Source organism: Macrobrachium rosenbergii, unplaced genomic scaffold (genome assembly GCF_040412425.1).
Source record: "Macrobrachium rosenbergii isolate ZJJX-2024 unplaced genomic scaffold, ASM4041242v1 60, whole genome shotgun sequence".
Classification (NCBI taxonomy): domain Eukaryota; kingdom Metazoa; phylum Arthropoda; class Malacostraca; order Decapoda; family Palaemonidae; genus Macrobrachium; species Macrobrachium rosenbergii.
Genome location: NW_027100732.1, coordinates 581,632 through 606,990, shown reverse-complemented (window position 1 = coordinate 606,990; position 25,359 = coordinate 581,632). Strand labels below are relative to the sequence as shown.

The 25,359-nt window shown below is 42.5% G+C and overlaps 2 protein-coding genes across 3 annotated transcripts; both read left to right on the top strand.

Annotated features, from left to right (window-relative positions):
• The first annotated feature begins 7,091 nt into the window (after window positions 1–7,091).
• Window positions 7,092–15,088, top strand: spz6 (Spaetzle domain-containing protein 6). Of its 2 annotated transcripts, XM_067103194.1 has the most exons (7): window positions 7,092–7,244; window positions 10,825–10,975; window positions 12,016–12,136; window positions 12,277–12,390; window positions 12,760–13,431; window positions 13,549–13,714; window positions 14,364–15,088. In XM_067103194.1, the coding sequence occupies exons 1-7, from the start codon at window positions 7,221–7,223 to the stop codon at window positions 14,454–14,456; spliced, it is 1,341 nt and encodes a 446-aa protein (XP_066959295.1). In that variant the 5' UTR covers window positions 7,092–7,220; the 3' UTR covers window positions 14,457–15,088. The 2 variants fall into 2 exon arrangements, with proteins under 2 accessions (XP_066959295.1, XP_066959294.1); XM_067103193.1 differs by lacking the exon at window positions 12,277–12,390 and having other exon boundaries at window positions 7,103–7,244; window positions 14,364–14,604.
• A 611-nt stretch (window positions 15,089–15,699) lies between these two features.
• LOC136838309 (chondroitin sulfate N-acetylgalactosaminyltransferase 1-like) lies at window positions 15,700–23,118 on the top strand. The gene is made up of 7 exons (XM_067103184.1): window positions 15,700–16,075; window positions 17,425–17,545; window positions 17,901–18,000; window positions 18,225–18,564; window positions 19,592–20,315; window positions 20,835–21,103; window positions 21,406–23,118. The coding sequence occupies exons 2-6, from the start codon at window positions 17,440–17,442 to the stop codon at window positions 20,879–20,881; spliced, it is 1,317 nt and encodes a 438-aa protein (XP_066959285.1). The 5' UTR covers window positions 15,700–16,075; window positions 17,425–17,439; the 3' UTR covers window positions 20,882–21,103; window positions 21,406–23,118.
• The last annotated feature ends 2,241 nt before the right edge of the window (window positions 23,119–25,359 follow it).

Sequence of the window (25,359 nt, the reverse complement as noted above, 5' to 3'; positions counted from 1 at the left end):
CAGAGTCTGGCTCTTGGCTGAAATCAAGAAAGTATCAATTCTCTACCAATTGATGAGTGGAGCAGTTGGTTGTATTGCATAAATGGGCATTGATTACCTTTCTAGGAAGAGCATTTGATGCCCTTTACCTTCCAAAGTTAATTCACTGTAAGAAATTCGCAATGGTGATGCCCTTGTAAGACCACTCTGCCTCTTGTGTAGTGCCCACCTATAAATCTGTCAAGTTTGTATGTAAATCACTAATGAAAATGGATGAATATCTCTGTAAAACTCACTTGACTTTACTTACAGAATAGATTGGCAGTAAATATAAGTGAGACAAAGTGAGGAACCTAAGTAATTTGCAAATAAGTCTGACACTTTGATCAGTGGGCACTTGGTGAGTGCAAGAAGGGCATATGTTGGTTGCCCCTTCACACTCAAAGCTTGCCAAGGGCTGGAGCGTCCCTATTTTACCTTAAAAATCCCTATTTTGTCTTAAAACATCCCATTTTTCACCTGAAACATCCCAATTTAACTTGTATTTCACCTGAAACATCCCAGTTTCACCTAGATTGCACCATAAACATCCCAGTTTCTCCTAGATTGCACCCTAAACATCCCAGTTTGACCCATATTGCACCCTAAACATCCCAATTTGACCCATATTGCACCCTAAGCATCCCAATTTGACCCATATTGCACCCTAAACATCCCAATTTGACCCATATTGCACCCTAAACATCCCAATTTGATCTATATTGCACCCTAAACATCCCAGTTTGACCCATATTGCACCCTAAGCATCCCAATTTGACCCATATTGCAGCCTAAACATCCCAATTTGACCCATATTGCAGCCTAAACATCCCAATTTGATTGACAATTGCCTTGATATCATTCTATTTTCAAATGGCAGTAGGTAGGATAAATAATTGCCACTTTATATCACTTATGTAATGAAAGTACTTATTATTTTGACCACACTTGACTAAGCACTTGGAATTGACACTTGGATAAGTTGCCAGATGCTGAGAGTGCTACTTTTCAATTGTGTCACTTGAATGAACCAAGTTACTACAACAAAGTTCAAAGAATAATAATAATAATATTATTATTCTTTTACTCTGTTCCTTTCCAGTGCTGAATGACCTTGTAGGTCACAGTGCTTGGTCAAGAAGTCTCAGTTCTAGATACCCACTGATACCCATGGCAGTTTCTCCTTCTCTTATTGTTGGGAAGGGCATTTTCTCATGCCCCTCACCTTCCAAAAATTGTTTTTAAATCAAAATATAACTTGGTGGAGCATGAATCATGAGCCCTTCTTGCACTTATCAAGTCCCCACTTATAAAAGTGTCAGGTTCATATGTAAATTAGTTATGGAAATGAATGAGAATATTTCTGACTCTCACTTCACAGAAACATCACTTATACTTTTGCAACATTGCAAGATTGAGTTGCCTTGAAAACATCACTTGGTGTTGAGAGTTCTTTGCAGGTGTGGGGATGTTTCAGTCCCTGGTAAGCTTTGAGTGTGAAGGTGCAACCAACATATGTCCTTCTTGCACTCACCAAGTGCCCCCTGATCGAAGTGTCAGACTCACATGCAAATTACCTAGTCTCCTCACCTTATCTCACTTATATCTATTGCCAATCTATTCTAGAAGTAAAGTAAAGTGAGTTTCATCCATTTTCATAAGTGCTTTACACAGAAACTGCGAGAAATACTCTCAACACCAAGTGTTGTTTGAAAGGCAACTCAGTCTTGCAATGTTGCAAAAGTATAAGTGATGTTTCTGTGAAGTGAGATTCAGAGAGAGACTCATTCATTTCCATAACTAATTTACATATGAACCTGACACTTTTATAAGTGGGGACTTGGGAAGTGTCAAAATGGCACTGCAAGTGTCTGGCACTGGATAAAACAATTAAACAGAGAATTTTGTAAGGTAAAAGGCTTCAAATGCCCTTCCTAGAAAACTAACCAATGCCCAATGCCCATTCTAATGAAATGATGAGCAGCTAGACTCATCAATTGGTAGGCAATTGATTACTCTATAGATTTCTGACAAGGACCAGCCTCTGTTAAGTAACAGAGCCCATATCTTGGCCTCCAATTGATATTTTCTAGATTTCTGACAGATAACAGAATCTGTTAATATCTGCAAGGAACACTCTCAACACCAAATGACGTTTTAAAGGCAACTCAATCTTGCAATGTTGCAAGAATATAAGTGATGTTTCTGTGAAGCGAGAGTCAGAAATGTTCTCATTCATTTCCATAACTAATTTACATATGAACCTGACACTTTTATAAGTGGGGACTTGAGAAGTGAGAAAGTCTCACTGCAAGAGAGTGGCTCTGGATTAATAACAGACATTTTGTAAGGTAAAGGGCTTCAAATGCTCTTCCTAGAAAAGTAATTGAATAGCCTGACTCAACAATTGGTAGGCAATTGATTACTCTATAGATTTCTGACAAGGACCTGACTCTGTTCAGTAACAGAGTCCATAGCATAGCCTCTAATTAATATTTTCTAGATATCTGACAAAGAATAACATCCCTACCTCTGCAAGGAACACTCTCAACACCAAGTGATGTTTCAAAGGCAACTCAATCTTGCAATGTTGCAGAAGTATAAGTGATGTTTCTGTGAAGTGAGAGTCAGAAATATTCTCATTCATTTCCATAACTAATTTACATATGAACCTGACACTTTTATAAGTGGGGACTTGATAAGTGCAAGAAGGGCTCATGATTCATGCTCCACCAAGTTATATTTTGATTTGAAAACACTTTTTGGAAGGTGAGGGGCATGAGAAAATGCCCTTCCCAACAATAAGAGAAGGAGAAACTGCCATGGGTATCAGTGGGTATCTAGAACTGAGACTTCTTGACCAAGCACTGGAACCTACAGGGTCATTCAGCACTGGAAAGGAACAGAGTAAAAGAATAATAATAATATTATTATTATTCTTTGAACTTTGTTGTAGTAACTTGGTTCATTCAAGTGACAAAAGTGAAAAGTAGCACTCTCAGCATCTGGCAACTTATCCAAGTGTCAATTCCAAGTGCTTAGTCAAGTGAGGTGAAAATAATAAGTACTTTCATTACATAAGTGATATAAAGTGGCAATTATTGATCCTACCTATTGCCATTTGAAAATAGAATGATATCAAGGCAATTGTCAATCAAATTGGGATGTTTAGGGTGCAATATGGGTCAAATTGGGATGTTTAGGCTGCAATATGGGTCAAATTGGGATGTTTAGGCTGCAATATGGGTCAAATTGGGATGTTTAGGGTGCAATATGGGTCAAATTGGGATGTTTAGGGTGCAATATGGGTCAAATTGGGATGTTTAGGGTGCAATATGGGTCAAACTGGGATGTTTAGGGTGCAATATGGGTCAAACTGGGATGTTTAGGGTGCAATATGGGTCAAACTGGGATGTTTAGGGTGCAATATGGGTCAAACTGGGATGTTTAGGGTGCAATCTAGGTGAAACTGGGATGTTTCAGGTGAAATACAAGTTAAATTGGGATGTTTCAGGTGAAAAATGGGATGTTTTAAGACAAAATAGGGATTTTAAGGTAAAATAGGTCCGCTCCAGCCCTTGGCAAGCTTTGAGTGTGAAGGGGCAACCAACATATGCCCCTCTTGCACTCACCAAGTGCCCACTGATCAAAGTGTCAGACTTATTTGCAAATTACTCAGGTTCCTCACTTTGTCTCACTTATATCTACTGCCAATCTATTCTGTAAGTAAAGTCAAGTGGGTTTTACAGAGACAGTCATCCATTTTTATAGATGTTTTACATAGGAATCTGACGATTTTATAGATGGAGGGTTTGGAAGAAGGAGGGGGCTGGGTAAACATCCCCTCCTGGAACAACTTAGCAAATACATTTTAGAAGGAGACGGGGCATCAAATGCCCTTCCTATAAAAAAAATTAATAATTACAATCATTATTTTACTTTTACACAGATCAAGAACTAAGTTTTGGGAGGTAGAGTACAGTGGCATAGCTGGCATATGCCATCACTTGTGACCCCCTAGGTGGGGCCAAGGTATTTTTTGGGGGGTGCCAAAGGACATTACACGAAGGTAATGTACATACCAGTTCTGTAATTAGTAAAGTGTACTGTTCTCCAATGTATATATTCATGGGATTGAAGGAAAATGATGGTATTAGTGATTGTAAACCTGTTTTGGAATTATAGGGCTATTAGTGATTGTAAACCTGTTTTGGAATTATAGGGCTATTAGTGATTGTAAACCTGTTTTGGAATTATAGGGCTATTAGTGATTGTAAACCTGCATCTGGAATTATAGATCAGCACAGATTAATCTTGGGAATCAATTTTTCCATACTTTTAGTGTTGCCGATGAAGAAGGCGGCGGTGTTGATTGTCGGTCAGTTATTATCAACCTCATGTCTACCCGACGTGGTCGGGGGACCCTCTGGGAACGAACGCGGGTTTTTGGGAATCGTTGGGAGACAGACTGGACCGCCATGTTGTCGTTACGGAATGGTTCCGCGCGTGCGCAAGTTATCGGGGAGCCATGTTTTTAAGAAGGGATTGGCTATGGAAATCTATTACAAAAGGAAGTATACTAACCTAACGTACCCTAACCTAACCTAGCAGGCCATGTTCCTTAGTCGGGGGCGGACCCCGCAGTGAAGGAAACTCCACTTTTTACCAAAAGCTCCCCCATAACAGTGAATTCTCAATAATCAACCAAAAAACCGTAGGAAAACTCAGTTCCCAAAGCGACACCCGACGCAGAGCACTCGCTCAGTTCTGCCGAACTCTCCTGTTGTAACTTGGTTCATTTGAGTGCCATCGAGTTGGTTCCTTTCCGAATGTCTCTCGTATGATTATTACGCCCATCCGATATCTTCAACCTTTAGTCACTGAAGTAATTTCAAGTTTAAACTCAACAATAGCAATTTCAATCTCCCTCCATTTCATGAATGGGGAATATAATTTGATCTCATAGACTTTGCAGTGCGTTCGCGCTTTACAGTTGCGTAAGAGAGAGAGAGAGAGAGAGAGAGAGAGAGGCAGGCACATAGTAATACCTCCCGTTGTATCTACAGTAGAAGTACCCAATCGTGGTACTGTTCGGTAATAATATTATCGCGTCGTCCTCGCTGGCACCGAATTGGGTCGAGAGACACGATCTCCCCCCCCCCATGCGTCATTCAGGACCCGCAAAGGGAACCTTGCGGCGGCGTTGCTGTCACTTAAGCGACAGCGCTGGGAAGCGTACGGTCCGCCTGTCCGTAAAGCGAAGTAAAGTGCGACTTATAAACACACTTATCAGTTTTCGTAAGCACTTTACACATGAATCTAACACTCTTATGAGTGGGCACTTTACAAGAGACAGAGGATTGTGGGTAATACCCTCCCTATGTTTGAAAGGAAACGGGCATTAAGTGCCCTTTCTATAAGCATTCCCATACCCTTCAAAAGCCACTTATCATACCACTTTAGGAAACTAGCAGAAGTGAAAAGTAGCTATAATGCTGATTTTACTTGACAACTTATAAGTGTCAGTTTCAGGTGCTCAATCAAGTAATGTCAAAATATTAAGCATGTCAACTCTCGGCATGAACCTGACCGCGGTGGCCTATCCTATACCGTTGCCAGAAGCACGATTATGGCTAACTTTAACCTTAAATAAAAACTACTGAGGCTAGAGGGCTGCAATTTGGTATGTTTGATGATTGGAGGCTGGATGATCGACATACCAATTTGCAGCCCTCTAGCCTCAGTAGTTTTTAAGGTCTGTGGCCGGATAGAAAAAAATACGGACGGACAGACAAAGCCAGCACGATAGTTTGCTGTAAAAGGTTGGGGTTATTGATATGGGTAATATCTCAAGGTCTGGTCAAGGCAGTGTCCTTATTCACGCCAAATCAAAGACCGGGGTTCAATCCCGCTCGCTGGTGGTGGCTTGGATGGCGCCATTGCGTAAACCCGGTGGCCCGCCAACCTATCGGTCTGAAAACTCGAGGTTGGGTAGGAGAATGGGTTTCCGTCCCCAACTGGCTGTCGGCCAAGGAAACTAAATTAGGGGATGCAGTATGGGTTAGGTCAAGGTTAAGGTTAGGTTAGGGCCGGTTTTGTCCGTCCGCACCTCTTTCTGCCCGCACTTTTTCTGTCCGCCCTCAGATCTTGAAAACTACTGAGGCTAGAGGGCTGCAAATTGGTATGTTGACCACCCACCCTCCGGACATCAGACATACCAAATTGCAGCCCTCTAGCCTCCTCAGTAGTTTTTGTTTAATTCAAGATCAAAGTTACCCATAAACCCGCTTCTGGGAACAATACGGGACAGGCCACCACCGGGCCTTGGTTAAAGTTTCGTGGGCCGCGGCTCATAGGGCATTATACCGGGACCACCGAAAGATAGGTTTATTTTCACTTAGGTGGCTGTACGGAAAACTCTCTCTCTCTCTCTCTCTCTCTCTCTCTCTCTCTCTCTCTCTCTCTCTCTCTCTCTCCTATTTACTTCTTTGTTGATGTTTCTCGGTGTAAGGAGAGAGAGAGAGAGAGAGAGAGAAAGGAGGAAATAAGAGAGAGAGAGAGAAAGGAAGAATAAGAGAGAGAGAGAGAAAGGAGGAATAAGAGAGAGAGAGAGAAGAGGAATGAGAGAGAGAGAGAGAAAGGAGGAAATAAGAGGGAGAGAGAGAGAGAGAGAAAGGAAGAATAAGAGAGAGAGAGAGAGAAAGTAGGAATAAGAGAGAGAGAGAGAGTGAGAAAGGAGTATTGAGAGCAAGAGAGAGAGAAAGAGAGAGAGAGACCTCTACACCACCTCCATACGACCCCGTGACGTCACCGCTACGTCACGATGACGTCACCAAGACGGTTTTCCCCCCCCTCCCCCTCACCTGGAATTCAAAACCTCACGACGCCGCAAAGATTCCCAATATTAACAATTACTCTCCATTCCCCGTCACCAACGGAGTTAATAACGGCAGATTAACGTCAACGGAACATTAATCTACGTCATTAACGCCCCGGAGACCGCCCAAGACCGTCTTGGGCCGGTCCCAAAGGCTGCCATTTTGGGGGCGTCCTATATAAGATACACCTCTTGGCGTCTTAAGACTCAGTCGGACTTCAGCCGTGGGAGAGGTCGGACGGACGCGCGTACGCCCCGCTTTTGTCTCTCTCTCTGTGTGTGTCTGTATGTGCGCGTCGGTCCGTCACGGGGATTTTTAAGGACCATGTTGGTGTGTAGATTGCTTTTGGTGAGTTTGATCGAATTTCCATTTTTATTTTTTTTTCTATGAATATTTTTTGATATGATTTTTTTTTTGTGTATATTTGTGTGTATTTTAGGTGTGGGTGTATTGGAGGGTGTATATGTGTATATTAGTGTATTTGTGTGTAAATGGGAGAGTGTATTTAATTTGTTATGTAAATAAGCACTAATATATATATATATATATATATATATATATATATATATATATATATATATATATATATATATATATTATTTATTTATTTATTTATTTTATTTTATTTTCATATATACAAATATATTAAATGTATATATTTATATTTATAAATAAATATATATTTATATTAATATATATAAATATATATAAATATATAATATATATATATATATATATATATATATATATATATATATAATATTGCAATCTGTCAAACTCACTGACATATGTTTGCCTCAACAGACGTGACCAGATTTTTTTTAGCACTGGGGAGAAACCCTGGTTAACAGAGCGTGTCTGTACGATGAGAGGGGAGGCGTGTGACGGACAGACGCACAGACAAAAATATATATATGAATTTATATATATGTACGTTTAAGTGAGAACGATTTTTTTTCGATTTTTTCCCCTTATTTAATGGCGATTTTGGGCTTAAAACGTGCTGTTGGTGGGCTATTTCGGGTTAATAATTGAGGAAAGATATCGTATTTTATTTATAATTATATAATTATCAATTATATTAACCGTCACTAATTATATAATCATAATTAACCGATAATTTCCGGGATTATAACCCATTGTTTACATAATTGGGTCGCGTTCAGCGACCCAAACCCCGCGGCATTTTCCCGTTCGGTTTCCCTGACGATTAATCCCCATAAGGAATGTTAAAGGTTTTATTCCCATAAGGAATGTTAAAGGCCGCGTTCAGTAAGGCACACTCATTTCCCGCCTTAATTAATTCCCATAAGGAATGTTAAAGGCCGCGTTCAGTAGGACACATTCCCGTTTCCCGCCTTAATTTATCCCCGTAAGGAATGTTAAAGGTCGCGTTCAGTAGGGCACCCGCAGCCGTGCCAACCACCGAGCTGTTACGACCTGTGACCCCTGACCCGGCCCACCTGACCCCCACCCCCCCCTCGAAAGGTCAGGTCATAAAGGTCGCGGGAAGGGGGAAGCATATTAGGTATTCATGCGAGATATGGCCCTAAATATGCAGCCACATATTCCTTCCGCCATTAGGGAACGGAAACCCGTTTGCGCTGCGCCCGGAGGCCAGGAGAGAGACCAGGCGTGCCAACATGGCCGATTCTAGGCCGCTGACCTAGAACGCGTTTGCGCGCTTTTATGAGGAGTGCGCGCATGTTTCCGCATGACGCCGCATAGATGAACGTATATAGAAGCATTTTTGACGCATAAATGCGCTTTAAAACTCGAAATGCGCATAAATCCGTTATATAGAAGTAGCGGGATTGTGGCGCCATGTTGGCAACTCTGCCGACATGCGAGTTTGGAGACCGTGTGACGTCACGCCCACACCGTTATTAAACGTTGTACGGGCGTGCGGGCGGTGTTGGGGCGGAGAGAGAGATGAGGAGAGAAAGTTAGAGAGAGATAGAGAGAGAAAGACAGAGAGAAATGGTTTCAAAAGACGGGAATATGGTACTAATTTGATTCTCATTAATTATCGTTCAGTATCGTTCGGTCCCGTAAGGTTTGTTGAGGATTTGACGGAGGTGTCCGAAGCATTTTGAAAAAGGGCGGTTTTGGTGGAATTCTTGTTTTTTTAGGTGAGGTTTCTCTCTCTCTCTCTCTCTCTCTCTCTAACCCTTTTCTCGCTTCCTTTTTGCTCTCTTTCTCACTCTCTCTCTTTTGCTCTTTGTATCTCTCTCTCTCCCTCTCTCCCCCTTCGTGTAACTTTCTCTCTATCTCTCTCTCTCTAAAACTATTTCTTTATGTTCCTGTATCTCTCTCTCTCTCTCTCTCTCTCTCTCTCTCTCTCTCTCTCTGTCTAACTTTCTTTCCATATACGTAATTCTCTCTCTCTCTCTCTCTCTCTCTCTCTCTCTCTCTCTCTCTCTCTCTGTCTAACTTTATTTCCATATAGTACGTAACTCTCTCTCTCTCTCTCTCCATCTCTTTATCTCTTCCAAACTCCCCTTTCCACGTTTCCTCTCTCTCTCTCTCTCTCTCTCTCTCTCTCTCTCTCTCTCTCTCTCTCTCTCTCTCAGGGCAGTCCCAGAGGCGGCGGCGGCGGCGGCGGCGGCGGCATCCCCAGATGCAAATGTATTCAGCGTCGGTCGAGGCGGAACCGCTATTTACCGACCCGTAGCTGCCGATTGCAGGGGCCGCTGCTCTGCTGCTGTTACAGCTGTTGCTGTTACTGCTGCTGCTGTTACTGCTGCTGCGAAGAAGAAGAAGACTCTAAACAGCAGTATGATCTGCTGTGAAGGAGAGAGAGAGAGAGGGAGAAAGATATACCACAAAAAACCGTTAAAAAATAATAAAAGAAAAAATCTATAAGCTCGTTCGTTTAGAAACGGCCATTTTTCAGAATGTTTCGGACACCTTCGTTTAACCCCTTAACAAACCTTATGGGACCGAACGAAGCTGAACGATAATCAATGAGAAAATCAGTCCTGCCTCGGACCAATGTTTTCTTGAGAACCTTATGGGAGAAATTACTTGTTCTAGACTGTGTGGTTTTAAACTTATTATTTTCTTGATTTTCTTGTTTATTTTCTTGATTTTCTTTGTTGTTTTCTTAATTTTCTTCATTACTGTGTTTATTTTAATTGCTTGAATGACTCTCTTAGTTATTTTCTTAATTATTTTCATTTTGATAATTTTCTTATTTTTATTGATTTTCTTAATTTTTTGATTTATTTAATTTTCTTTATTTATTATTTTCTTATTTTTGTTGATTATTCTTATTTTCTTGATTGTTTTCTTTATTTGCTTAATTTTATTAATTATTTTTGTTTTCCTAATTTTCTTGATTATTTTTAACCATTTTCTAAATTTTCTGTATTATTTTTATTCTCAATCTTAATAATTTTCTTAAATTTCTTGATTATTTTTATTTTCTTTATAATTTTCTTAATTTTATTGATATTTTTTCTTAATCTTCTTCATTATTTTCTTAATTTTCTTGATTTTGTTGATTTTGTTGATTATTTTCTTAAATTTATTAAACATTTTCTTTCTTTGTTTAAAAATTTTCTTGATTTTCTTAATTTTCTTGATTATTTTTACTAGCTTAATTATCTTAATTATTTTCTTAATTTTCTTGATTATTTTACTAGCTTAATTATCTTAATTATTTTCTTAATTTTCTTGATTATTTTACTAGCTTAATTATCTTAATTATTTTCTTAATTTTCTTAATTATTTTACTAGCTTAATTATCTTAATTATTTTCTTAATTTTCTTGATTATTTTTACTAGCTTAATTATCTTAATTATTTTCTTAATTTTCTTGATTATTTTTACTAGCTTAATTATCTTAATTATTTTCTTAATTTTCTTGATTATTTAAATTTCCTTAATTTTCTTGATTATTATCTCAATTATCTTAATCCCCCAGGTGACCTCCCTCGCCCTGGGAGGGGCACATGCCCAGCAGGAAGCCCCACAGGAATACCCAGAGGGGTATTATGCCTTCCAGGAGGCCCCAGGGAAGGTGCCCCCAAAGGTCAGGAAGCCTCCCTACGTCCAGTCAAGGATTCCCTGTCTCGGTGGGTATTTTGGGGCATTTTTGGGTATTTTTGTGGTAGTTGTGGGTATTTTGTGGGTATTTTTGAGTCGTCAGTGGGTATTTTTGGGGTAGCTTTTGGTATCTGTGGGTATTTTTGTGGTATCAGTGGGCATTTTAAGGTATCGGTGGGTATTTGGGGGGTATTTTAAGGTATTTGTGGTTTTTTAGGGTATTTTTGGGTTATTTTAGGGTATTTGTCGGTATTTTAAGGCACTTATTGGGCATCTGTGGGTATTTTGGGGCATTTTTGGGTATTTTAGTGGTATTTGTTAGTACTTTTGGGGTATTTGTGGGTACTTTTGTGGTAGTTTTGGGCATCTGTGGGTATTTTTGTGGTATCAGTGGGTATTTGGGGGTATTTTTGAGGTATCAGTGAGTATTTTTGGGGTAGTATTTGGTATCTGGGTATTTTTGTGGTATCAGTGGGTATTTTTGGGGTATTTGAAGATATCAGTGGGTATTTATGGGTATTTGTGGGTATTTTAGGGTATTTGTGGGTATCTTAGGGTATTTATGGGCATTTTAGGGTACTTATTGGGTACCTGTGGGTATTTTCGGCATTTTTGGGGTAATTTGGATATTTGTGGGCATGATCAAAAGTCCTTCTTTAATGCTAAGACTCTTAGGTCCTGAGTTTAGGTGGGTATTTTGGGGCATTCTTTGGAATCTGGGTATTTCTTGGGCATTTATAGTTATCAGTGGGTACTTTTGGGTGTATGTGGGCATTTTAGTGTCATTTTTTTATATCTGTGGGTATTAAGGGACATTTTTGGGGTTTATGTGGGTATTTTTGGGGCATTTTGTCTATCCTTGGGCATTTTGGCATTTCTGGGTATTTATAGTTATCAGTGGGTATTTTAGGGGCATCTGTTTATATTTTTAGATATATGTGAGTATTTTAGTGTCATTTGTTAGATATCTGTGGGTATTTTGGGGCATCTTGAATATTTATGGGCATTTTTGGGGCATGACAGGCACTGGCTGACCTCTCCTCTCATTGGTCGATTCCTCCTCCGCCAGGTGCCCTGGAGAGCCCGGAGGAGGCGGAGCTCAGCCTGAACAACCTTTGCGGAGACCTGAACGACGGGCACCTGCCCCTCAACCCCATGGGGCAAAGCGTCATGGGGCACTCGTACCCCTTGTGAGTATTTGAACGGGAGTTTGTAATGGGTATTTGAAGGGGGGGCATTTTAAGGGTGTATTTTCAGAGCATTTTAAGGATAATTTCAAGGCCACTAATACCCACCAATGGCCCTGGCGGGGCATTTCCGTACCCGGCAGCGAGCTGGTGCGGGACCTGGCGCTGGACTTCTTCAGCCGGACGCTGCCCATCCTGAAGGAGGACAGGACCCTGCCCCGGGTAGCGAAGCTGAGGACCCCCAACGTGCCCCTAAGGTAAGGGATGCCTGGATGATGCCCGGATGCCCTTGGGACTGATTGGGCATGGTTGGGCCCTGATATTAAGGGGTAGATTAGGCTGCATTATCCTTTATTATCATTAAGTTTCCCTAATGCCCAAATGCCCAGCTCTTATCAAGCCTGGGTATCTGTGCATGGAGCCTAAAAGGGGTGGGTATATGGGCATTTTAATGACAGTAGTTTGGGATAATTAGATCTGGGTATTAGAGACAACTAGATATGAAGCCTAATTAGGTCTGGGTATTTAACAACGATGCCCAATTGTTCCTGGGTATTTGGGCATGAATGCCCAAATACCCAGGCATAGTTGGGCATAATTAGCCCTAATTAACTCTCTGTATCCAGCGAGCAGTTCCGGATCATCCGTCGGCCAATCAGATCCGTTGGTGGAGATGCCCGAATGGAGGAGGCGGAGCTGGATGCCCAGGGCATTGATTCAGTGAAAGAGGAGCTCCTTCAGGATGTCCGGGCATCCAGAGACACCCGAAGCGACAATGCCCGGCGAGAAGAAGAAGAGGATGAGGAGGACGTGCCCGCCGAAGGCCGGGCATTCGGGGCAAGCAATGCCCGGGCATTCTGCGACGACAACTGGGGCCTCTTCTGCCTCCTGTACAACACGATGTCCGGAAAATCCGGGGCATCTTCCTCGGGCATAGGAGCCGGGGCACAGGACCGCCACGATGGCAGCGGGGCAGACCTGGACTCTGCCCTGAACGCCCTGGGCACTGGTGCCAACGGCGCGCAGCCGCTGACCCCGTGCCCCTCGGCCGTGGAGTACGTGACGCCCGTCTACGCCCGCAACCACAGGGGCATGTGGCGCTACGTGGTCCAGATACCCTACGAGGGGTACTTCACCCAGACCGTGGAGGTCACCCGGTGCCTGGCCAGCCGCTGCCACTACGTGGCGGGGGGCGCGTGCCTCGCGACCCCGCGCTGGGTGTCGCTGCTCGTGGCCGAGGTGTACTACCCGGATGCCCACCTGGCCCCCTCGGGGCATCGGAGCCAGCCGGATCTGAGGTGGGTATCATGTGCCCGTGTTAATGTTTGTGCTTATATGTGAAGTCTTCTTATTTCTCTACATGACCAAACCATATTATTATTATTATTATTAATTAAATTCATTCCCGTCTGCAGCCGGGCAGCCGTGGTCGCGCCCGGCAACCCTCCCATTCCCGACCCCTTCCCTTACGACCTCCAGAAGAGGCAGGGGGGTACAGGGCCCACCAGCAACGCTGGCAGCAAGGAGCCACCCACGACCTCCGAGCACTGCGACGGGCACGACGAGGTCGGCTGCTTTCAGGTGGGTGTGACCTCGTGACCTTGATTTCCCACTTATTTGTGACCTTGAATTTCCATTTGTTTGTGACCTCGAATTTCCACTTTTGTGACCTTGATTTTCCACTTATTTGTGACCTTGAATTCCCACTTATTTCTAACCTTGAATTTCCACTTATTTGTGACCTTATGCCTTTGTGACCTTGAATTTCCACTCATTTGTGACCTTTAGACCTTGAATTTCCACTTATTTGTGACATTGAATTTCCACTTATTTGTGACCTTGAATTTCCACTTATTTGTGACCTTGAATTTCCACTTATTTGTGACCCTGAATTCCCACTTATTTGTGACCTTGAATTTCCACTTATTTGTGACCCTGAATTTCCACTTATTTGTGACCTTGAATTCCCACTTATTTGTGACCTTGAATTCCCACTTATGTGTGACCTTATGACTCTGTGACCTTGAATTCCCACTTATTTGTGACCTCATGACTCTGTGACCTTGAATTCCCACTTATTTGTGACCTTGAATTCCCACTATTTGTGACCTTGAATTCCCACTTATTTGTGACCTTGAATTTCCACTTATTTGTGACCTTACGACTCTGTGACCTTGAATTCCCACTTATTTGTGACCTCGTGACCCTGACCTCTCCTCCCTACCCGCAGGTCCGCCTCTACTACGACTGGTTCCTGGTGCCGGGGTCGTGCAAGTGCTGGAAGCAGGACTACTTCGCCCAGTTCGCCTACAGGAGGAAGTGAGGGCGGGGGCGCGACCCCGCGTCCCCGGAAGCCCTCCGATTGGTCGATCCCGGGCTCCTCCGGACGTCGAGACACTCTCTGATTGGTCGGTTTTGAACTGTCCTTTTCTCTGATTGGTTGATATTTTCTCGAGATACTCTGTGATTGGTCGATTTTAAACTCCTTTGTTCCTGTTGGTCGATAATTTGTTGAGATATTCTCTGATTGGTCGGTATGTCATTGACTTTCTTCTCTGATTGGTCGGTGTACCATCGAATCTCTTCTCTGATTGGTCGTCATTATCTTGACTTTCTTCTCTGATTGGCCGATATATCATCGACTCTCTTCTCTGATTGGTCAATATTATCTTGACCTTCATCCCTGATTGTTTAATATTTATTGTAATATTTATTCGCCGGCGCCTCTGATTGGCCGGATCTCTCTCCCTTCCCTCTCATTGGTCGATTACTGTCGACGCTGCTACTCTCTGATTGGCTGAGAATTTTATACATAGATATTTATTGAATAAAATCACAAATAAAAAATCATTTTCTATATATTTTTATTAAAATATTTAATATATTTATATATATTTATGTAAGTTTTTTGTATATATTTTTTCTGGAAATATATAAAATAAATTTTATATATATTTTTTTATTTTATTTCAACCTTATTTTTTGTATAGAAATATATCAAATAAATATATATATTTATTTTTTTATTTTATCAATATATAAAATATTATTATTATTATTATTATTATTATATAAATTCTTTCTTCCTTATATATAAAATATATATATAAAAATTCATATTTTTTATCAATTTTATCACCTTAATAATTATTGATCTTTCTTCATCATATATGAGATATATAGAATTAATATTCTATCAATTTTACATTTATAAAATATATAAAAATTCATATTTTTTATATTAATGTTTTAACAATTTGATCACCTTAATATTATGTCACCTTTTTCACGAGACTGAATCTCGTGATTTACGAGACCCCCCTGATTTTTGGAGGGGGGGGTGGGAGAGGACAGAGCCTGGTGGGTAGTGACGTCACAACGCCTCCCCTCTCTCTCTCCTCCCGCATCTCAGTAGAAGCTGAGACGTGGCCGAGTGAAGAGCGTCCCTCTCTCGTCTCTCCGATTCACATCTCGATTTCTCTCGTTTTTCGCCGCGTCTCTCTCTCTCTCGGCGGCGAGAGAGAGAGATAAACCGAGAGAGAGATTCTCTCTCTCGTTAGAGACGTCTCTCGGCGGGAATCGAGAAAGGGCGCGGCGGCGGGGACGGGAAATAAATAATATTTTCCCCCCGCTCGTATTGATTCTAGCCGGGAGAGAGAGAGAGAGAGAGAGACAGAGACAGAGACAGAGAGAGAGAAAAGAGAGAGACAGAGAGAGAGAGACGGAGACAGTGAGAGACAGAAAAAAGAGAGACAGAGTGAGAGAAAGAGCGAGTGTATGCATACATTTTTTTTTTGCGCGGGAAAGTGACGTCATCATTCCGATTTCCAGGCATACATTTTGCGCGGGAAAGTGACGTCATCATCATCATCACAGCAGTTCCAGTCGGTGACGTCATCGGTGACGTCACGAAATATTTAAAAAAATATATATATTAAGAAGGTAACGATGATTAATAATTGAACGATAATTTATTTATACGGTTTATTGAATAATTTTTTAATTTAGGGAATTATTAATTAATTTTCCGGATTTGTATTTTGAATAATAATCGAGTTATTAATTTTTTTAAAAATTTAATTAATTCATTCATGATAAGATTACCTTGGGACGGGCATTGGCAAGTTGCCTATGAGAGAGAGAGAGTGAGAGAGTGAGAGAGAGAGAGAGAGATATATATAGATACAGAGAGAGAGAGAGAGAGAGAGAGGGAAAGGATCAACTGTGTGAAACAGAGAGAGAGAGAAAGAGTCATCGCAGACCTCTTTATTATTCTGTGACTATAAAACCGGCTACTCATCTCCGGCATAACAAAGAGGATTTTGTGTCCTACTCTCTCTCTCTCTCTCTCTCTCTCTCTCTCTCTCTCTCTCTCTCTCTCTCTCTCTCTCTCTCTCTCTACTGTATATATATATATATATTATTCTCCCTCTCTCTCTCTCTCTCTCTCTCTCTCTACTGTATATATATTATTATCTCTCTCTCTCTCTCTCTCTCTCTCTCTCTCTCTCTCTCTCTCTCTCTCTCTCTACTGTATATATATATATATTCTCTCTCTCTCTCTCTCTCTCTCTCTCTCTCTCTCTCTCTCTCTCTCTCTCTCTCTCTCTCTCTCTACTGTATATATATATATATTCTCTCTCTCTCTCTCTCTCTCTCTCTCTCTCTCTCTCTCTCTCTCTACTGTATATATATATATTCTCTCTCTCTCTCTCTCTCTCTCTCTCTCTCTCTCTCTCTCTCTCTCTCTCTCTCTCTCTCTCTACTGTATATATATATATTCTCTCTCTCTCTCTCTCTCTCTCTCTCTCTCTCTCTCTCTCTCTCTCTACTGTATATATATATATCTCTCTCTCTCTCTCTCTCTCTCTCTCTCTCTCTCTCGCTCTCTCTCTCTCTCTCTCTCTCTCTACTGTATATATATATATATTCTCTCTCTCTCTCTCTCTCTCTACTGTATATATATATATTCTCTCTCTCTCTCTCTCTCTCTCTCTCTCTCTCTCTCTCTCTCTCTCTCTCTCTCTCTCTCTCTCTCTCTCTACTGTATATATATATATATATATTCTCTCTCTCTCTCTCTCTCTCTCTCTCTCTCGCTCTCTCTCTCTCTCTCTCTCTCTACTGTATATATATACATATCTCTCTCTCTCTCTCTCTCTCTCTCTCTCTCTCTCTCTCTCTCTACTGTATATATATATATATATTCTCTCTCTCTCTCTCTCTCTCTCTCTCTCTCTCTCTCTCTCTCTCTCTCTCTCTCTCTCTCATTCTCTCCCCCCCCCCACCAGATCGATCCCGGGAGGATGTTCCTGGCCGTCCCGCGGAGGCTGAGGACTTCCCAGTGCCGCCTCCTCCTCCTCTTCCTCTCCGTCGGCCTCCTCCTATTGGCCGCCTTGTACGTCTCCACCGGTGAGTCGGGCGGGGTCACATGAGGTCACGTAGGGTCAAACTAGGTCGCTTAAGTCAAAATGAGGTCAAATTAGGTCATTTAAGGTGAAATAAGGTCAAAGTAGGTCACATAAGGTCATATAAGTTCATGTAAGGTGAAATAAATTCAAATTAGGTTAGAGTCACATAGTCAAATTAGGTCATGTAAGGTCAAATAAGGTCACATAAGGTCAAATAAGTTTGTGTAAGGCCACATCATGTCATATAAGGTCAAATAAGGTCACTGAGGGTGAAATAATGTCATACAAGGTCAAATATGGGTCATATAAGGTCACAAAAGGTCAAATATATGTTAATTAACTGGTTCACCCACCAGTCAGGGTCGATTCGCCGGACAGTCGCCGGGCAGGGGCACAGGATGAGGAGGAGAGGTCATTCAACTACCCCGAGCCAGAGCCCAATGGCGGGGTCACAATGTAAGTAAAGCTACAGTAACTTTGACCTGAGATTAAAATCAGGTCAACATAGGTCGAGATCATAACCCATCCTGACCCATCATGTCAATGTAGATCAAGATCAAAACCACTTGTGACCCCTCAGGTCAATATAGGTCAAGATCAAAACCCCTTCTGACACCTCAGGTCAACATAGGTCAAGATCAAACCCTCCTAACTAATATGACCTCCCCCTCCTCCCCCAGCGGAGACGAGGTGATCTTCCGCTACTTCGACGGCGATGACCTCAGCGCCTACCAGACCCCGGAGGGGTCGGACTCCTCCCCAAGCCGACCTCTGACCCGACAGGAGGTCAAACAGCTGACCTCTGCTAGGGCGGCCGCCCTCCGCCACCTGGAGGGAGAGGGGTCGCTGCCAGGGGGGCGGAGATACCTCGGGGGCCGCTACAGGTGGTTGGCGGAAGGTGTTGAGTACGACCTCTCCTTCGGCGACCCGGGTCGCGGGGTCACGACCCGCTTGACCCTCTTCCAGCAGCTGGAGCCGACGCCCAGGGTGGTCAGGACCATCGAGTCCAGCGACCGGCTGGTGAGGTTTTTTGGTTTATTTTTGTTTTTGGTTTAAAATCTATTTTTTGTTATTTTTATTTTGGGTTTGAAATCTGATTAATATTTGGTTTAAATCTTTTTTGTTTTTGGTTTAAAATTGGTTAAGTTTGGTTGTAAATTTGTTTTAATTTTTTATTTTGGTTTAAAATCTGGATTGTTTATTATTTTTACTTTTGGTTTAAATCTCTTACTTTTATGTTTAAAATCTGTTTAATTTTGGTTTAAAAATGTGATTTATTTCTTAGGTTAAAACCTGTTTTTAATTATGATTTAAAACCAATTTAATTGAGATTTTAAACCATTTTAATTGAAATTATAAAACTATTTTAAGATATAAAACCAATTTAATTAAGATATAAAACCAATTTAATTAGATATAAAACAAATTTAATTAAGATATAAAACCAATTTGATTAAGATTTTAAAACCAATTTAATTCAAATTTTAAAACCAATGTAATCAAGACTTTAAACAATTTAATATTTTAAAACCAATTTAATTCAAATTTTAAAAACAGCCTAACAATATTTTTAAACTAATTTAATAATGATTTTAAAACCAATTCAATTAAGATTTAAAACCGATTTAAACCAATTTAAATCCAATTTAATCAAGATTTAAAACCAATTTATAGCAATTTAATCAAGATTCAAAATAAAAATTAATTCAGATTTTAAAACCAATTTCATTAATAATTTAAAACCAATTTAATCAAGATTCAAAAATAAAATTAATTCAGATTTTAAAACCAATTTCATTAATAATTTAAAACCAATTTAATCAAGATTCAAAAATAAAATTAATTCAGATTTTAAAACCAGTTTCATTAATATTTTAAAACCAATTTAATCAAGACTTAAAATCTGCTCAGTTTAAACCTCAATTGATCATTATTTAAAACCAGTTTAAAGCAATTTAATCGAGATTCAAAACCAAATTAATTAAGATTTTAAAACCGATTTAATCAAGATTTAAAACCAAATTAATCATCGCCTCTCCTCCCCCAGGTGGTGAACCTGGTGGTGGCCCTGAAAGGCCGCACAGACAAGTTCTCCCTCTTCCTCGACCACCTGGTGGGGGCGGTCCTCCCCGAGGACCACCACCTCACCCTCACCGTCGTCTACTTCGCCGACGCGGCGGCGGAGGAGGCGCGGGAGGCCGCCCGCAGGGCGCTCTCCTCCGCCGCCACGCCGGGCATCGAGTGGTCGTTCGTGCCCTTGGAGGGAGAAGCGGGGAGGGAGGCGGAGTTCTCCCGCGGGAGGGGATTGGACGTCGGGGTCGAGGAGGTGTTGAAGCGGAGGAGGAGGAGGCGGCGGAAGGGGGAGGAGGAGGAGGACGCTAAGGTGGAGGCGGCTCCTTCTCCCGCAGGAGGAGGAGACCTCCTCTTCTTCTGCGACGTGGACGTCCTCCCGAAGGCCGACTTCTTCCGCCGCTGCCGCGCCAACGCGGTGGAAGGCCGGCAGGCCTACTTCCCCGTCCTCTTCTCCCTCTACAATCCCCGCCTCGTCCGCCCCCTGGGGGACGGCGACCCCCCGCCCACCGCGGACGCCGCGGCGGCAGCCGGCGCCGACCGCCTGGAGGTGTCGGAAGCGGCCGGCTTCTGGAGGGAGTTCGGGTACGGCATGGCCTGCGTCTTCGCCTCCGACTACCGCGCGGCCGGGGTTCCCCACCTCGCGCCTGGGCGCGGAGGACCAGGCGCTCCGAGCGCCCGTCAGAATGGCCAACATGAAGGTGAGGCTGCCGTTTCAGTTTCAGGAAGTTTCAAATTGTTTCAGTTTTAAAGGGTTTCAGTCTCGTGAAGTCTTTGTAATGTTTCAGTTTCATAATGTGTCACTTTTAAACTGTTTCAGTTTCAAGATGCTTCCATCCCAAAATGTTGCCACAGTTTCAAAATGCCTCCAAATGTTTCAAAATGTCCTCTAAATAACCTTAATTCCTCCCGTTTCGTACCCATTTTTTTAACTTCCCAGTTTTGCCAAAATACCGCCCCAGTTTCACCTCCCAGTTTCACCTCTCAGTTTCACCTCAAAGTTTCACTTCCCAATTTCACCTCAAAGTTTCACCTCCCAGATTCACTTCTCAGTTTCACCTCCCAGTTTCACTTCCCAGTTTCACTTCTCAGTTTCACTTCTCAGTTTCACCTCCCAGTTTCACCTCCCAGTTTCACTTCTCAGTTTCACCTCCCAGTTTCACCTCCCATAACCAAAATACCGCCCCAGTTTCACCTCCAACCCCGTTTTGTTTCGGCAGGTCCTGCGAGCGCCGGACCCGGGTCTCTTCCACCTGTACCACCGTAAGGATTGCTCTTCGTCAGGTTCCGCCACCGCCTCCGCATCTTCCTCCTCCTCCTCCTCCTCCTCCTCCCCTTTTGGCTTCCTAACCTCCGCCTCCACCTCCGCCTCATCATACCCAGCATGCCTCAAGTCCAAGGCTTTGAACGAGGGCTCTCGGCTCCAACTCGGCCTCGCACTCCTGAGGCTCCGGGAGGGAGCTGACGTCGAGGGCGTCCTGTCGAAGAGGTTCGTAGTTTCACGATGATGTTTCAGTTTCAGAATGCTTCAAAATGCCTTAGAGTAATCTTGCAGTCCTGTTTCATCGATGTTTCAGTTTCAAAATGTCTCCAGATGTTTCAGAATGCCTCCAAATGTTTCGAAATGTTTCCAAATCTCTCCAAATGTTCCAAAATAATCCTGTTTCACGGGATGTTTCAGTTCCAGAACGTCTCCGAACGTTTCAAAGTAATCTTCCAGTCCTGTTTCATCGATGTTTCAGTTTCAAAATGTCTCAAAATGTCTCAAAAGACTCCTGTTTCACCCGACAGATTCTACTATTTCTGGCTGGTCCCGTACCTGGCGGGCTTCCTCACCCTGTCCCTGGCAGCCAATGTCCTCCAGGCTGCCGCCGCCGTCGTCTCAGCCCGCAGGAGGAGGAGGAGGACGGGGACCGAGGCGGCGGCGGAGAAGCGGCCGTGATTGGTCGAGGAGGAGGAGGAGGAAGGGGAGAAGAAGCGGCTGTGATTGGTCGACGAAGATTTGTCGATGACGAGGAGAAGGAGGAGACGCTGCTGTGATTGGTCGATGAGGAGGAGGAGAAGAGGTTGTGATTGGTCGACAACGCAGAAGAGGAGGAGGAGAAGCGGCCCCGATTGGCCGATGAGGAAGAGGAGAAGCAGCTGTCCTGGTTGGTCGATGACGAAGAGAATCAGCTGTTGTGATTGGTTGTGGTCGATGACTCTAAGGCAGCTGTCCTGATTGGTCATTGACGAAGAGAAGCAGCTGTCCTGATTGGTCGATGAGGAAGAGAAGCAGCTGTCCTGATTGGTCGATGACGAAGAGAAGAAGCAGCTGTCCTGATTGGTCCTTGACGTCGAGAAGCAGCTGTCCTGATTGGTCGATGACTAAGGCAGCTGTCCTGACTGGTCGACGATGAAGAGAAGCAGCTGTTGTGATTGGTCGACGATCCCAAGGCTGTTCTGATTGGCTGCCGGCTCTGGCATCTGTCCTGATTGGCCGTCAAGGAGCAGAGTCGGCCGTCCTGATTGGCCAGGGACTCTAGAGCCGTCGCAATTGGCCGCCAAGGAGCAGAATCGGCCGCTGCGATTGGCTGTCCCAATTGGCCGCCTCGGGCCCAATCGGCCGCTGCGATTGGCCGACGGCCGCAGACTCAGTTCCATCTGTGATATTTAATGGAAGTGTTGCCATGTGTAGATCTCAGTTTTACTTTTAAAACCAGTTTTCTTAGTGACTGGTTTAGTTTATTCAGGGTTTGATAAACCAGTCTGGTACAAAGTCGGGCCAACTGTTTTTAGTGTACGCCAGTTTTTTCAATATAGACCAGTTTTAAAATCAACATAAACCAGTTTTTTGCATGTTTTTTAATATAAGCCAGCTTTAATTTCAATATAAACCAGTTTTTGCATGTTTTTAAAATAGACCAGTTTTATTTTCAGTTATAAACCAGTTTTTGTAAATTTTTTCAATATAAACCAGTTTTAATTTCAAACAGAAACCAGTTTTTTGCATGTATTTTAATATAAACCAGTTTATTGTAAAGTTTTTCAATATAAACCTGTTATATGTTCAAACATAAACCAGTTTTTTCATGTTTTTAAATATAAAAACTGGTTTTAATTGAAAACATAAAACAGTTTTTTTGCATGTTTTAAAAATTTACCGGTTTTAATTTCAAACGTAGACCAGTATAAACCAGTTTTTATTTTAGATATAAACCAGGTTTTTAAACAAACCAGTTTTTTAAATATATAAACCAGTATTCTCCAGTATAAATCAGTTTCTTCCAATATAAACCAATTTTTAAGATATATGAACCAGTATTCTTTGAATTTTAAACCAGTTTTTCTTCCAATGTAAACCAGTTTCATCCAACACAAACCAGTTTCTTCCAATATAAACCGGTATACTCCAGTATAAACCAGTTTTTTTTTTCAATGTAAACCATTTTCTTAAATACAGCTCATATATGTATTGTCAGTACCCAGATAGTATAAATATAAGAATAAAAAGTCTCTTTTATATGAGTGCGTTTCCATTCTCCCTACGTGTTCAGACCGTATATATATATTAATGTATATGTATAGAGAGAGAAAGAGAGATTAAGGGAGAGAGAGAGAGAGAGAGATTGAGGTAAAGAGAGAGAGAGAGAGAGATATTGAGGGAAAGGAGCCTTGTAGCATTGCTGTTACTTAACTGCGTGTGTTCGTCATCCACAAGAGTGGATAAGACAGAACGAGAACATCCCGTTTTCTCTCACCCGCGGAACGCAACATCCACCGTACAACATTTCCGTTGTCAGTTGGTTACTTAGCAACGGGACCTACAGCTTATTGTGGAATCCGAACCACATTACAGCGAGAGATGAATTTCTATCACCGGAAATAAATTCCTCTGACTCTTCATCAGCCGGCCGGGGGAGTTGAACTCCGACCCATCGAGCGACAGTCCGCAGCTCTACCGGCTCGCCCAACGAAGAGCTTGGTGTTGACTGGTTTATTGGTAGTTCTTTAATGAATGAATGTGGAGATTCTTCAAAGATGTTGTTATTGGCCTGTGCGGGCCGAAAGGTAGCCTCTACACACAGACAGGGCATGACAGAGGTAATGTTTCGGGCATCCGCGACAAACATGGCGACTGTGAGAGAGACAGTGAACGTACAGTGATAAAACGTGTATCAGTAGAATGGCGAGACGTTAGGCGCCTTCGCGAACAGAAACATACGTACAGTTCGATACAGAAGATTCGGTGGAACGTTACGAGTACACGATTGGAATGCTTGCGTGGCAACGCAAGCGGTGGCGACTGTACGTAAATCGAGACGGCGACGGTTGGGGAGAAACGGACGGAAATGTTGTACGGCAGAAGCTGCGTTCCGCGGGTGAGAGAAAACGGGACGCTCTTGTTCCGTCGTGTCCCCTCCGATGGGTGACGAACGCACACGTGTGTTTGGAAGCGACGGGTCTCGTACGCGTTCCGTTTGCGAAGACGCCGAACGTCTCGCCGCTTCACACAAATTGTGCCACCGCATTGCAGTCGTTAATCTGTCTCGAATCTCACGCGATTGGCCACGTGTAGAATTTCCTGGCCTTTCCACTGATACACGTTTCGTCGCCGTACGTTCATTGCCTCTCTCACAGTCGCCACGTTTGTCGCGGATGCCCGAAACGTCGCCACCTCCGTTTTGCCCTGTTTACGAGTGTGGATGCTACTTCTTGGCCCGCACGGGACTATAACAGCATCTTCGAAGATTCTGTACAACATAAGGAACCATTTAGGTGTTTTTTGTTTTTGGGTCAAATTACAGCATTAACCAGCAAGCACTAGTTGTACTGAAATTCCAAATGGAAGACAGTTTCAAGTCTTTAACTGCCCCCTTGGTTGACTAACAGCTCACTGCCTTCCGGCGACCGTTTTTAACCTAACCGGCCACTAATGCTTCGCTTTCTTCCTGAGGTTGACGGAAACTTAAGCCAGTCACGAAGGAGCGTCCCGTCGCAAAGGCTCTAGTAACTCAGTTACTCGAGCTCCTGTTCTTGATATAAGAATACACATTGATATAAGAATACACGTTGACATAAGAATACACGTGACGAAGAACACTCTCCACGCGTCCTTTGAAGCGACGAAGAGTATCATCGCCACGTAAACTCGGGTTAACCCCAACCACGAAGAAGCTTTCCGTCATGGTATCGGGGGGTCCGTAAAACCCAGGGGGAGTTTTTTCTATGTCAATCCAAAATCATTTAGAGGGATAATGCCGTCCCGTATGAAATTGCCTTCCAATTATCAGCGCTTACTTTATTAAGTTTTATTTTTTCACACCTTACAAATTTGTAACGGGCGTTCGTACCCTTTCAGGGACATCATAAATTGTACTGCGTGGACTCCAGTTTGGACTGTGGATATATATTTATTTTACTCAAGTGTTCCAAGGTATGCAACATGCCAAGTGTTAAACGTGCTTCACATAATTGGATTTAAATATATATATTTATACGATCGTTGTGTAGTGTATAATGAGGCATTTGGTAACATTTTAAGGTATTTAGAAGAGGCTGGATTACTTCACGATGAATTAGGATACTCAGCAAATACAATAAATTACTTAATACAATAAATTACTTAATTTTTTTTACATTTTAATTATCCTCTACAGAGTAAATTAAAATTCAGAGCACCAGGTGTACGATAATTCCCAAAACTTTTTTTGAGATATTCGTTAATTTATCGTCTTTTAGGCTGAATTTAGGAACAAAAACAAT

What these genes read in the sequence shown, in the direction of transcription:
- spz6 (XM_067103194.1), top strand. Translation starts at nt 7,221, where the DNA reads ATGTTGGTGTGTAGATTGCTTTTG. An exon ending in ACCCCCAACGTGCCCCTAAG is followed by an intron (nt 12,391 to 12,759) that starts GTAAGGGATGCC and finishes CTCTGTATCCAG; the next exon opens with CGAGCAGTTCCGGATCATCC. An exon ending in CGGAGCCAGCCGGATCTGAG is followed by an intron (nt 13,432 to 13,548) that starts GTGGGTATCATG and finishes TCCCGTCTGCAG; the next exon opens with CCGGGCAGCCGTGGTCGCGC.
- LOC136838309 (XM_067103184.1), top strand. Translation starts at nt 17,440, where the DNA reads ATGTTCCTGGCCGTCCCGCGGAGGCTGAGGACTTCCCAGTGCCGCCTC. An exon ending in TCGAGTCCAGCGACCGGCTG is followed by an intron (nt 18,565 to 19,591) that starts GTGAGGTTTTTT and finishes CTCCTCCCCCAG; the next exon opens with GTGGTGAACCTGGTGGTGGC. An exon ending in TCAGAATGGCCAACATGAAG is followed by an intron (nt 20,316 to 20,834) that starts GTGAGGCTGCCG and finishes TTGTTTCGGCAG; the next exon opens with GTCCTGCGAGCGCCGGACCC.